Source organism: Oncorhynchus kisutch, unplaced genomic scaffold, assembly GCF_002021735.2.
Source record: "Oncorhynchus kisutch isolate 150728-3 unplaced genomic scaffold, Okis_V2 scaffold3805, whole genome shotgun sequence".
In the NCBI taxonomy this organism is placed as follows: Eukaryota; Metazoa; Chordata; class Actinopteri; order Salmoniformes; family Salmonidae; genus Oncorhynchus; species Oncorhynchus kisutch.
Genome location: NW_022265750.1, coordinates 221,682 through 236,430, shown reverse-complemented (window position 1 = coordinate 236,430; position 14,749 = coordinate 221,682). Strand labels below are relative to the sequence as shown.

The 14,749-nt window shown below is 45.8% G+C and overlaps 1 protein-coding gene across 2 annotated transcripts in view; it reads left to right on the top strand.

The window, feature by feature from the left end:
• Positions 1-12,209, top strand: part of LOC116371870 (serine/threonine-protein phosphatase 2A 55 kDa regulatory subunit B delta isoform) — a 37,653-nt gene extending 25,444 nt beyond the window's left edge. For both annotated transcript variants that reach the window (XM_031820967.1, XM_031820966.1), the window contains exons 6-10: positions 420-597; positions 1,014-1,178; positions 5,249-5,418; positions 8,627-8,718; positions 10,971-12,209. In XM_031820967.1, coding sequence (XP_031676827.1) covers positions 420-597; positions 1,014-1,178; positions 5,249-5,418; positions 8,627-8,718; positions 10,971-11,250 — 885 coding nt within the window. In that variant the 3' untranslated portion in view covers positions 11,251-12,209. The remainder of the gene's footprint in view (positions 1-419; positions 598-1,013; positions 1,179-5,248; positions 5,419-8,626; positions 8,719-10,970) is intronic.
• The last annotated feature ends 2,540 nt before the right edge of the window (positions 12,210-14,749 follow it).

Here is a 14,749-nt window from a genome sequence, read left to right as displayed (position 1 = left end):
TATATACAACAAAGGGAATATAACAAAGTATTGAGAAAATTTTGTAGGTGACAAAATACTTATTTTCCACCATAATTTGCAAATAAATTCATTAAAAATCCTACAATGTGATTTTCAGATTGTTTTGTCTTCTCATTTGTCCTGTCATAGTTAAAGTGTACCTATGATGAAAATTACAGGCCTTCTCCCATCTTTTTAAGTGGGAGAACTTGCACAATTGGTGGCTGACTAAATACTTTTTTTTGCCCCACTGTATATATTTTGAGTCAAGTATCAATATAATATTGCAATATGTAACCACCCCCCCCCCCCGCCACCCTACTTCACTACTACACGTATTTGTCATCTTCAGAAAAGGAGCGAACTGCAGGGTTTTTAGACGTGGTATATCTTCATAATAAAAAGGTTCTTTGTTGTAGGTGCCTGTGCTGCTGCCTATGGACCGGATGGTGGAGGCCAGTCCAAGGAGGATATTCGCTAACGCACACACATATCACATCAATTCCATCTCTGTAAACAGTGATCACGAAACGTACCTTTCAGCTGATGACCTCAGGGTTAACCTCTGGCACTTAGAAATCACAGATAGAAGTTTTAGTATCCTTTTTTTAATCACAAAACATACGCAACATGTATTTCATTTAGATGGGAAGATTTGTGTGTGTGTTTACCTGTGTGTGTGTGTGTGTCTACCTGTGTGTGTGTGTGTGTCTACCTGTGTGTGTGTGTGTCTACCTGTGTGTGTGTGTGTGTCTACCTGTGTGTGTGTGTGTGTGTGTCTACCTGTGTGTGTGTGTGTGTCTACCTGTGTGTGTGTGTGTGTGTCTACCTGTGTGTGTGTGTGTGTCTACCTGTGTGTGTGTGTGTGTCTACCTGTGTGTGTGTGTGTGTGTGTGTGTGTCTACCTGTGAGTGTGTGTGTCTACCTGTGAGTGTGTGTCAACCTATTTGTGTCTATACCCTTGCCATGTCTAGGTGGTGTTGATCCTTGATCGTGCCCCTCCCCTCCCCCAGACATTGTAGATATAAAGCCTGCCAATATGGAGGAGCTGACAGAAGTCATCACAGCTGCAGAGTGCCATCCACACCAGTGTAATGTATTTGTGTACAGTAGCAGTAAGGGGACCATCCGCCTCTGTGACATGCGAGCTGCTGCCCTCTGTGACAGGCAAAGCAAATGTAAGTCGGTAATATCGTTGGGGTAAAACTTTACAGAAATGTCATTGTTTTAGATAGAATAATATATGTTGTTGCTAGCAAATCCTGCGAATCCTGTTATCAAAACTCAACTCGAAATAAGAGAACAGAGTCCGATGTGTTTTCACATACAAACTGTTTTTACAATAGTTTCCCTCTTGATGTCAGCGGGTTATATATATATATATACACAGAGGGTTAACTGGTCTAGGAACAGTGGGTTAACTGGTCTAGGAACAGTGGGTTAACTGGTCTAGGAACAGTGGGTTAACTGGTCTAGGAACAGCGGGGTTAACTGGTCTAGGAACAGTGGGTTAACTGGTCTAGGAACAGTGGGTTAACTGGTCTAGGAGCAGTGGGTTAACTGGTCTAGGAACAGTGGGTTAACTGGTCTAGGAACAGTGGGTTAACTGGTCTAGGAACAGTGGGTTAACTGGTCTAGGAACAGTGGGTTAACTGGTCTGGGAACAGTGGGTTAAACTGGTCTAGGAAACAGTGGGTTAACTGGTCTAGGAACAGTGGGTTAACTGGTCTAGGAACAGTGGGTTAACTGGTCTAGGAACAGTGGGTTAAACTGGTCTAGGAACAGTGGGTTAACTGGTCTAGGAACAGTGGGTTAACTGGTCTAGGAACAGTGGGTTAACTGGTCTAGGAACAGTGGGTTAACTGGTCTAGGAACAGTGGGTTAACTGTCTAGGAACAGTGGGTTAACTGGTCTAGGAACAGTGGGTTAACTGGTCTAGGAACAGTGGGTTAACTGGTCTAGGAACAGTGGGGTTAACTGGTCTAGGAACAGTGGGGTTAACTGGTCTAGGAACAGTGGGGTTAACTGGTCTAGGAACAGTGGGGTTTAACTGGTCTAGGAACAGTGGGGTTAACTGGTCTAGGAACAGTGGGGTTAACTGGTCTAGGAACAGTGGGGTAACTGGTCTAGGAACAGTGGGTTAACTGGTCTAGGAACAGTGGGTTAACTGGTCTAGGAACAGTGGGTTAACTGGTCTAGGAACAGTGGGTTAACTGGTCTAGGAACAGTGGGTTAACTGGTCTAGGAACAGTGGGTTAACTGGTCTAGGAACAGTGGGTTAACTGGTCTAGGAACAGTGGGTTAACTGGTCTAGGAACAGTGGTTAACTGGTCTAGGAACAGGTGGTTAACTGGTCTAGGAAACAGTGGGTTAACTGGTCTAGGAACAGTGGGTTTAACTGGTCTAGGAACAGTGGGTTAACTGGTCTAGGAACAGTGGGTTAAACTGGTCTAGGAACATGGGGTTAACGGGTCTAGGAACAGTGGGTCCTAGGAACAGTGGTTAACTGGTCTAGGAACAGTGGGTTAACTGGTCTAGGAACAGTGGGTTAACTGGTCTAGGAACAGTGGGTTAACTGGTCTAGGAACAGTGGGTTAACTGGTCTAGGAACAGTGGGTTAACTGGTCTAGGAACAGTGGGTTAACTGGTCTAGGAACAGTGGGTTAACTGGTCTAGGAACAGTGGGTTAACTGGTCTAGGAACAGTGGGTACTGGTCTAGGAACTGGTCTAGGAACAGTGGGTTAACTGGTCTAGGAACAGTGGGTTAACTGGTCTAGGAACAGTGGGTTAACTGGTCTAGGAACAGTGGGTTAACTGGTCTAGGAACAGTGGGTTAACTGGTCTAGGAACAGTGGGTTAACTGGTCTAGGAACAGTGGGTTAACTGGTCTAGGAACAGTGGGTTAACTGGTCTAGGAACAGTGGGTTAACTGGTCTAGGAACAGTGGGTTAACTGGTCTAGGAACAGTGGGTTAACTGGTCTAGGAACAGTGGGTTAACTGGTCTAGGAACAGTGGGTTAACTGGTCTAGGAACAGTGGGTTAACTGGTCTAGGAACAGTGGGTTAACTGGTCTAGGAACAGTGGGTTAACTGGTCTAGGAACAGTGGTTAACTGGTCTAGGAACAGTGGGTTAACTGGTCTAGGAACAGTGGGTTAACTGGTCTAGGAACAGTGGGTTAACTGGTCTAGGAACAGTGGGTTAACTGGTCTAGGAACAGTGGGGTTAACTGGTCTAGGAACAGTGGGTTAACTGGTCTAGGAACAGTGGGTTAACTGGTCTAGGAACAGTGGGTTAACTGGTCTAGGAACAGTGGGTTAACTGGTCTAGGAACAGTGGGTTAACTGGTCTAGGAACAGTGGGTTAACTGGTCTAGGAACAGTGGGGTTAACTGGTCTAGGAACAGTGGGGTTAACTGGTCTAGGAACAGTGGGTTAACTGGTCTAGGAACAGTGGGTTAACTGGTCTAGGAACAGTGGGTTAACTGGTCTAGGAACAGTGGGTTAACTGGCCTAGGAACAGTGGGTTAACTGGTCTAGGAACAGTGGGTTAACTGGTCTAGGAACAGTGGGTTAACTGGTCTAGGAACAGTGGGTTAACTGGTCTAGGAACAGTGGGGTTAACTGGTCTAGGAACAGTGGGGTTAACTGGTCTAGGAACAGTGGGGTTAACTGGTCTAGGAACAGTGGGGTTAACTGCCTTGTTCAGGAGCTACGCTCTAACCACTAGGCTTCCCTGCCGTCCCTACGCTCTAACCACTAGGCTACCTGCCGTCCCTACGCTCTAACCACTAGGCTACCCTGCCGCCCCTACGCTCTAACCACATGGCTACCCTGCCGCCCCTACGCTCTAACCACTAGGCTACCTGCCGTCCCTACGCTCTAACCACTAGGCTACCCTGCCGTCCCTACGCTCTAACCACTAGGCTACCCTGCCGTCCCTACGCTCTAACCACTAGGCTACCCTGCCGTCCCTACGCTCTAACCACTAGGCTACCCTGCCGTCCCTACGCTCTAACCACTAGGCTACCCTGCCGTCCCTACGCTCTAACCACTAGGCTACCTGCCGTCCCTACGCTCTAACCACTAGGCTACCCTGCCGCCCCTACGCTCTAACCACATGGCTACCTGCCGTCCCTACGCTCTAACCACTAGGCTACCCTGCCGCCCCTACGCTCTAACCACTAGGCTACCTGCCGTCCCTACGCTCTAACCACTAGGCTACCCTGCCGTCCCTACGCTCTAACCACTAGGCTACCCTGCCGTCCCTACGCTCTAACCACTAGGCTACCCTGCCGTCCCTACGCTCTAACCACTAGGCTACCCTGCCGTCCCTACGCTCTAACCACTAGGCTACCCTGCCGTCCCTACGCTCTAACCACTAGGCTACCTGCCGTCCCTACGCTCTAACCACTAGGCTACCCTGCCACCCCTACGCTCTAACCACATGGCTACCCTGCCGCCCCTACGCTCTAACCACTAGGCTACCTGCCGTCCCTACGCTCTAACCACTAGGCTACCCTGCCGTCCCTACGCTCTAACCACTAGGCTACCCTGCCATCCCTACGCTCTAACCACTAGGCTACCCTGCCGTCCCTACGCTCTAACCACTAGGCTACCCTGCCGTCCCTACGCTCTAACCACTAGGCTACCTGCCGTCCCTATGCTCTAACCACTAGGCTACCCTGCCGTAACATACAGAATGATGTAATCCATGTAGTACCCTCTCAGCTCTTTAGGGTAGCGGGACAATGGTCAGGGAATATAGGCTTTGTTTTCAGGCTGATAGAGAGCTTTCATTGTTTATGTATAGACTAGGATGCATTATAATGCAGTTATAATGTGTTGTAAGACTCGTCATGAACATGAATGATCCCTCTATAACGTCTTGATTCATTTATCATGTAGTGATTCTTCAGTTGAATGACAGTAAGGCTCATACATGGTTATAACAAGTTATAAAGCTATATACCTGCAGGCTTTAGGTAAAGTGTAACCTCCTGTCTGTCTTCTAGGAGATAGACGTAGGCTTGTTTTTGATACTAACGTGGTCCTGTGTGCCTCAGTTGGTAGATCATGGTGCTTGCAATGCCAGGATTGACTCTTTTTAATTACCGGGGTCACCCACACAATAACATGTCTGCATGCATGACTTTAAGTCACTTGAGATAAAAGCATCTGCTAACTGGCCAATACGTTGCTGTTTTGATGAACTGGTTTGGAAAGGTTTGTATGTATTTGTTTCTCAGTCTTCGAGGAGCCAGAGGACCCTAGCAGCCGGTCCTTCTTCTCCGAGATCATCTCCTCAATATCGGATGTGAAGTTTAGCCACAGCGGCCGTTACATGATGACCAGAGACTACCTGTCAGTCAAGGTGTGGGATCTGAACATGGAAAACCGGCCTGTGGAGACCTACCAGGTACTGACTTTAACCTTACCTGTAGAGACTTGCCAGATACTGACTTTAACCTTACCTGTAGAGACCTGCCAGATACTGACTTTAACTTTACCTGTAGAGACTTACCAGGTACTGACTAGAACTTTACCTGTAGAGACTTACCAGGTACTGACTGGAACTTTACCTGTAGAGACTTACCAGGTACTGACTAGAACTTTACCTGTAGAGACTTACCAGGTACTGACTAGAACTTTACCTGTAGAGACTTACCAGGTACTGACTGGAACTTTACCTGTAGAGACTTACCAGGTACTGACTGGAACTTTACCTGTAGAGACTTACCAGGTACTGACTAGAACTTGACCTGTAGAGACTTACCAGGTACTGACTAGAACTTTACCTGTAGAGACTTACCAGGTACTGACTAACTTTACCTGTAGAGACCTGTCAGATACTGACTTTAACTTTACCTGTAGAGACTTACCAGGTACTGACTAACTTTACCTGTAGAGACCTATCAGATACTGACTTTAACTTTACCTGTAGAGACTTACCAGGTACTGACTAGAACTTTACCTGTGGAGACTTACCAGGTACTGACTAGAACTTTACCTGTAGAGACTTACCAGGTACTGACTAGAACTTTACCTGTAGAGACTTACCAGGTACTGACTAGAACTTTACCTATGGAGACTTACCAGGTACTGACTAGAACTTTACCTGTAGAGACTTACCAGGTACTGACTAGAACTTTACCTGTAGAGACTTACCAGGTACTGACTAACTTTACCTGTAGAGACTTACCAGATACTGACTAGAACTTTACCTGTAGAGACTTACCAGGTACTGACTAACTTTACCTGTAGAGACTTACCAGGTACTGACTAGAACTTTACCTGTAGAGACTTACCAGGTACTGACTAGAACTTTACCTGTAGAGACTTACCAGGTACTGACTAACTTTACCTGTAGAGACTTACCAGGTACTGACTAGAACTTTACCTGTAGAGACTTACCAGGTACTGACTAACTTTACCTGTAGAGACTTACCAGGTACTGACTAGAACTTTACCTGTAGAGACTTACCAGGTACTGACTAACTTTACCTGTAGAGACTTACCAGGTACTGACTAGAACTTTACCTGTAGAGACTTACCAGGTACTGACTAGAACTTTACCTGTAGAGACTTACCAGGTACTGACTAACTTTACCTGTAGAGACTTACCAGGTACTGACTAGAACTTTACCTGTAGAGACTTACCAGGTACTGACTAGAACTTTACCTGTAGAGACTTACCAGGTACTGACTGGAACTTTACCTGTAGAGACTTACCAGGTACTGACTAGAACTTTACCTGTAGAGACTTACCAGGTACTGACTAGAACTTTACCTGTAGAGACTTACCAGGTACTGACTGGAACTTTACCTGTAGAGACTTACCAGGTACTGACTAGAACCTTACCTGTAGAGACTTACCAGGTACTGACTAGAACTTTACCTGTAGAGACTTACCAGGTACTAACTAGAACTTTACCTGTAGAGACTTACCAGGTACTGACTGGAACTTTACCTGTAGAGACTTACCAGGTACTGACTAGAACTTTACCTGTGGAGACTTACCAGGTACTGACTAGAACTTTACCTGTGGAGACTTACCAGGTACTGACTAACTTTACCTGTAGAGACCTGTCAGATACTGACTTTAACTTTACCTGTGGAGACTTACCAGGTACTGACTAGAACTTTACCTGTAGAGACTTGTCAGATACTGACTTTAACTTTACCTGTAGAGACTTACCAGGTACTGACTAGAACTGTACCTGTAGAGACTTACCAGGTACTGACTGGAACTGTACCTGTAGAGACTTACCAGGTACTGACTAGAACTGTACCTGTAGAGACTTACCAGGTACTGACTAGAACTTTACCTGTAGAGACTTACCAGGTACTGACTAGAACTGTACCTGTAGAGACTTACCAGGTACTGACTAACTTTACCTGTAGAGACCTATCAGATACTGACTTTAACTTTACCTGTAGAGACTTACCAGGTACTGACTAACTTTACCTGTAGAGACCTATCAGATACTGACTTTAACTTTACCTGTAGAGACTTACCAGGTACTGACTAGAACTTTACCTGTAGAGACTTACCAGGTACTGACTAGAACTGTACCTGTAGAGACTTACCAGGTACTGACTAGAACTGTACCTACATTCCTCTGGCTATAGAGCACTACGTTGTGTAGTAGTATGTTTTTATCACATTTGGAATGAATTGCAGTGGTATGAAAACAGACAGAAACAATATGTATAGTGAACAAAGATATAAACCCAACATGCAACAATGTCAACACTTTTACAGTTCATATAAGGAAATCAGTCCATTGAAATAAATCCAATGGGCTCTGATCTATAGATTTCACATGACTAGGCAGGGGCTTAGCCATGGATGGGCCTGGGAGGGCATAGGCCCACCCACTGGGGAGCCAGGTCCAGCTAGTCAGAATGACTTTTTTCCTCACAAGGGCTTTATTACAGACATAAATACTCCTCAGTTTCATCAGCAGTCTGGGTAGCTGGTCTCAGACGATCCCACAGGTAAAGAAGCCGGATGTGGAGATCCTGGGTTGGCGTGGTTACGTGTGGCCTGCTGTTGTGAGGCCGGTTGGACGTACTGCCAAATTCTCTAAACCGATGTTGGAACATACGATTCTCTGACAACAGCTCTAGTGTACATACCTGCAGTCAGCATGCCAATTGCACGCTCCCTCAAAACTTGAGACATCTGTGGCATTGCGTTGGATGACAAAACTGCACATTTTAGTGGCCTTTTATTGTCCCCAGCACAAGGTTCACCTGTGTAATGATCATGTTTAATCAACATCTTCCTATATACCACACCTGTCAGGTGGATAGATTATCTTGACAAAGGACAAATGCTCACTAACGGGGATGTTAGTGCACAACATTTGAGAAAAATAAGCTTTTGATGCGTATGGAACATTTCTAGGATATTTTATTTCAGTTCGTGAAACATGGGACCAACACTTTACATGTTGCATTTTATATTTTTGTTCAGTATGTATATATATATATATATATATATATGTTATTTAGTTAAATCTTTAAAATTCTTGTCTCAAGAATGAAAGACAAATTCTTCCTAAAGGCCAAATAAATGAACTGATCCAAACTGTTTTTAATGTGTGTTATATTTTGTATAGGTGCACGAGTACCTCCGTAGCAAGCTCTGCTCACTGTATGAAAACGACTGCATCTTCGACAAGTTTGAGTGCTGCTGGAACGGTGCTGACAGGTACCGCAAACCAACCGACACGGAACTTTAGAATCCGTTTGAAAGTTATGTTCGGTCTCATAAATGGACCCGCAACACGCAAATAACAAACACCTGCATTACAATCAACGGCTGTATATACACAACGCCCAGGATCACCTGACACCATTCATTCCTATGTGAAGAGTCAACGGCACATTGAAGATAAAATAGTTGGTTAAAATGGCGTCTCATGGAGACGTGACGTTGCGCCGTTTGGGCTACTCCAGGAAGTGATGTTGCAGGCTAGCTCAGTGTTGCCTCCTCATTGAGTAACTCTAGTTTAAGGCTGACCAGGGTACAGCAGGCTGCCATTAGCAACTAAAATATCCTTCACTTCTGTGTGTGATTTTTTTAAATAATCGGTTCAAGGACATACATCTGTTGTGTTAGAAGCAATTATTAATACCATGATTGTCACCTAAACATTTTATTTACACTAAGATTGATCACAAAGATTGACGTTTGTCCATGAATTATAATGTGTTCTGTTTTCTGAGAACAATGCCTACAGTACCGCAGTCAGCCTTGTATTTCCTTGGTTTCAATGAGAAGGGGCAGTCTTTTTCCCCTGATTACAATTCAGACCTGCAATTGACTTCCAAGCAAAGACGACTCTACAACATTACTCTTCTAGAACCATGACGACATTACAACATTACCCTTCTAGAACCACAATGACGTTACATTACTCTTCTAGAACCGGGATGTTACAACATTACTCTTCTAGAACCATGTTACATTACCCCTCTAGAACCATGATGATGTTACAACATTATCATTCTAGAACCATGATGATGTTACAACATTATCCTTCTAGAACCACGATGATGTTACAACATTACCCTTCTAGAACCACGATGACGCTACAACATTACTCTTCTACAACCATGACAGCTTTACAACATTACCCTTCTAGAACCATGACGACGTTACAACGTTACTCTTCTAGAACCATGATGACACTACAACATTACCCTTCTAGAACCATAATGATGTTACAACATTACTCTTCTAGAACCATTATGTTACAACATTACTCTTCTAGAACCGTGATGTTACAACATTACTCTTCTAGAACCGTGATGTTACATTACCCCTCTAGAACCATGATGACGTTACAACATTATCCTTCTAGAACCATGATGACGTTATAACATTACCCTTCTAGAACCACGATGACGCTACACCATTACTCTTCTACAACCATGACGGCGTTACAACATTACCCTTCTAGAACCATGATGACGCTACACCATTACTCTTCTAGAACAACGATAACGTTACAACAATACTCTTCTAGAACCATGACGGTGTTACATTACCCTTCGAGAACATGACGGTGTTACATTACCCTTCTAGAACCATGATGACGTTACAACATTACCCTTCTAGAACCCCGATGACGTTACAAAATTACCCTTCTAGAACCATGCCATTACAACATTGCCCTTCTAGAACCATGCTGACATTACAACATTACCATTCTAGAACATGACGTTACAACATTACCATTCTAGAACCATGACGTTACAACATTGCCCTTCTAGAACCATGCTGACGTTACAACATTACCATTCTAGAACCATGCTGACGTTACAACATTACCATTCTAGAACCATGCTGACGTTACAACATTACCATTCTAGAACCATGCTGACGTTACAACATTACCCTTCTAGAACCACGGTGGCGTTACAACATTACTCTTCTAGAACCACGATGACGTTACAACATTACCCTTCTAGAACCACGGTGGCGTTACAACATTACCCTTCTAGAACCACGATGACATTACAACATTACCCTTCTAGAACCACAGCAACATTACGTTGCCCTTCTAGAACCATGACGGCATTACAACATTACCCATCTAGAACCACGATGATGTTTTAACATTACCCTTCTAGAACCCTGGTGACGTTACAAAATAGGCTAAACTAAACTACATATTCATAAATCCTTTGAGGGAGAAACTTAATTCAATATATCATCATAACAAGTATGGTGGTCCTTACCACAACCCTTTGATGGGTTGCTTTCTTTACACTAGATAAATGAATGTAAATTCTTTATCTAGTATTTTTGTCCAGCACCGAATTTCTATTTCATAATAGGTCTTATAATAATACATGGTATTTATATTGCGCTTTTCTAGGACCCAAAATCACTTTGCAATTGTAGACATTTTTGGGATGTGCAATTCACCTTGTTTTGCTGTTCCTCCTCCCCAGTGCCATCATGACGGGCTCGTACAACAACTTCTTCCGGATGTTTGACCGGAACACGCGGAGGGACATCACGCTGGAGGCCTCTAGAGAGAACAGTAAACCTCGGGCCATCCTGAAGGCTCGCAAGGTGTCCACCGGGGGGAAGAGGAAGAAGGACGAGATCAGCGTAGACAGTCTGGACTTCAACAAGAAGATCCTACACACCGCGTGGCACCCAAAGGAGAACGTCATCGCTGTCGCCGCCACCAACAACCTCTACATATTCCAGGACAAGATCAACTAAACTTAACAACCCCCCCCCCCCCGAAACTGTTCCGACCCTCCCTGAACCCAGCCATCATACCTACCTACCGCGAATGGACAGAAATCTTGTACGTTGCATAGTTAAAGAATAGTCGTTAAATCTGTTTTAAAGAAACAACAACAGCCTTGTCTGTCCTCCTAATGAAGAAGAAATGTGTTTCGTTGTGTAGCCAGACGCCTGGTCGCCTGCTGGAGTCAGACGGCCTGTTTCTTTAGAGTCTGAGGTGTTGGTTGGTTTGCGTCCTGTCTCGTTGTGAGGGCAGATACAGGCAGGCAGGAGCCCCAGGTCTGACTCTGGACAGACTAACCCGGGCCTGACTGCAGCAGAAACATCGATGGACAGCGGCTCGACAAAGAGGCCCCCAAAAAAATGTCAGTTTAAAGTTTTGTGTATTTATTTAAAAGTCTGAGCCTGGTTTTACTTCCTATGATTCGACGACACATTATGGATTAAGGAGGAAAGATGTGTTGGAAGTCAGAATGAGATATTAGTCTCTTAACTGTAAATCTGGGCCTTGGAAGAAACTGAAATGAAATGAGCTTAAATAAAGTAAGGTTGCAAATTCCCAGGTAACTTTCCGAAAAATTCCCAAGGTTTTCCAGAAATCCCATTTGGAAGATTCCCAGAATCGGAAAAGGAAATGATCCGGGAATCCTGCCAACTAGGATGCTGGGAAAGTTAGGGGACATGTTGCAGCCTTACTGATAACATTCCTCCTCCCTGGCCGACTCTCTCAGGCCTCCGTGTTGGACCTTGTTAAGCTCTTCAACACAGGTCTCCATGTTTGGTCAGTGGACAATTGTTTTTGGTTATTATTATTTTTTAGTTTTTATCCTTCTTTTTTCTTCTCATGTATAATAACATTTTACTCATTGACTGTATCTATATAACCACACCGTCTGGTGTCAACCACTTAATAAAAGTAACGAAAACCATAACGACGCGTTTTTTACATTCTGAAATTAATCTGGGTTTATTCTGTTCTACTTTGCGTGTCATTTGGTAGATGTGTACAGTCAACCTACTGGCCACACAATGCCTTTTCTAAGGCACCTGATTGGCCATTCTCTGTTATTAGGCAGCTCACTACTGGAACTTGTGAGAATCCTGTTATTGGCTCTGTCAGTATTTTTTTGTTTTTATTTTACTAGGCAAGTCAGTTAAGAACAAATTCTTATTAACAATGACGTCCTAGGAACAGTGGGTTACCTGCCTTGTATCCACTAGGCTACCTGTTCAGGGGCAGAACAACAGATTTTTACCTTTCGGTTACTGGCCCAATGCTCTAACCACTAGGCTACCTGGTTCTAACCACTAGGCTACCTGGTTCTAACCACTAGGCTACCTGGTTCTAACCACTAGGCTACCTGGTTCTAACCACTAGGCTACCTGGTTCTAACCACTAGGCTACCTGGCTCTAACCACTAGGCTACCTGGCTCTAACCACTAGGCTACCTGGCTCTAACCACTAGGCTACCTGCTACCTGGCTCTAACCACTAGGCTACCTGGCTCTAACCACTAGGCTACCTGGCTCTAATCACTGGGCTACCTGGTTCTAACCAGTAGACTACCTGGCTCTAATCACTGGGCTACCTGGTTCTAACCACTAGGCTACCTGGCTCTAACCACTAGGCTACCTGGCTCTAACCACTAGGCTACCTGGTTCTAACCACTAGGCTACCTGGCTCTAACCACCAGGCTACCTGGCTCTAACCACCAGGCTACCTGGCTCTAACCACCAGGCTACCTGGCTCTAACCACTAGGCTACGTGGCTCTAATCACTGGGCTACCTGGCTCTAACCACCAGGCTACCTGGCTCTAACCACTAGGCTGCCTGCTCTAACCACCAGGCTACCTGGCTCTAGCCACTAGGCTACCTGGCTCTAACCACCAGGCTACCTGGCTCTAACCACTAGGCTACCTGGCTCTAATCACCGGGCTACCTGGCTCTAACCACCAGGCTACCTGGCCCTAACCACTAGGCTACCTGGCTCTAACCACTAGGCTACCTGGCTCTAACCACAAGGCTACCTGGCTCTAACCACTAGGCTACCTGCTCTAACCACTAGGCTACCTGCTCTAACCACTAGGCTACCTGGCTCTAACCACTAGGCTACCTGGCTCTAACCACTAGGCTGCATGCTCTAACCACCAGGCTACCTGGCTCTAACCACCAGGTTACCTGGCTCTAACCACCAGGCTACCTGGCTCTAACCACTAGGCTACCTGGCTCTAACCACTAGGCTACCTGGCTCTAATCACTGGGCTACCTGCTCTAACCACTAGGCTACCTGGCTCTAACCACTAGGCTGCCTGCTCTAACCACTAGGCTACCTGCTCTAACCACTAGGCTATCTTATTAACAATGACGTCCTACCAGGGAACAGTGGGTTAAACTGCCTTGTTCAGGGGCAGAACAACAGATTTGTACCTTTCGGTTACTGGCCCAACGCCAGCCGTATTGTCGTCTTAGATCCTGATACTCTACATTGTAGTCCAGTAAGACAGGATGGCTTGAAGAAGGTTTCTACATCCTGATTCTCTGGAGGAGGAAACCCCCGGTGATGCCCCCGGTGAAACCCTCGGTGATGCCCCCGGTGAAACCCCCGGTGATGCCCCTGGTGATGCCCCCGGTGAAACCCCCGGTGAAACCCCTGGTGAAACAGGGGTGATGCCCCCGGTGAAACCCCCGGTGAAACCCCTGGTGAAACAGGGGTTTCCCCTGGTGATGCCCCTGGTGAAACCCCCGGTGATGTCCCCGGTGATGCCCCCGGTGATGCCCCCGGTGAAACCCCTGGTGATGCCCCCGGTGAAGCCCCCGGTGAAACCCCCGGTGAAACCCCCGGTGATGCCCCCGGTGAAACCCTCGGTGATGCCCCCGGTGAAACCCTCGGTGATGCCCCCGGTGAAACCCCCGGTGATGCCCACTGCACGTTTCGACTGTACCAACCAGGTTTTAAGTTGTGTAATAGCATCCGATATGTTCTACAGAAGACTACTGTCCTTTAAAAAAAACGTTTTTGCTTGAATGGGTTTGTTGTCCTGTCTGAACTCTGGTACAGTCAGGATCCTGTCTGAACTCTGGTACAGTCAGGATCCTGTCTGAACTCTGGTACAGTCAGGATCCTGTCTGAACTCTGGTACAGTCAGGATCCTGTCTGAACTCTGGTACAGTCAGGATCCTGTCTGAACTCTGGTACAGTCAGGATCCTGTCTGAACTCTGGTACAGTCAGGATCCTGTCTGAACTCTGGTACAGTCAGGATCCTGTCTGAACTCTGGTACAGTCAGGATCCTGTCTGAACTCTGGTACAGTCAGGATCCTGTCTGAACTCTGGTACAGTCAGGATCCTGTCTGAACCCTGGTACAGTCAGGATTCTGTCTGAACTCTGGTACAGTCAGGATCCTGTCTGAACTCTGGTACAGTCAGGATCCTGTCTGAACTCTGGTACAGTCAGGATCCTGTCTGAACTCTG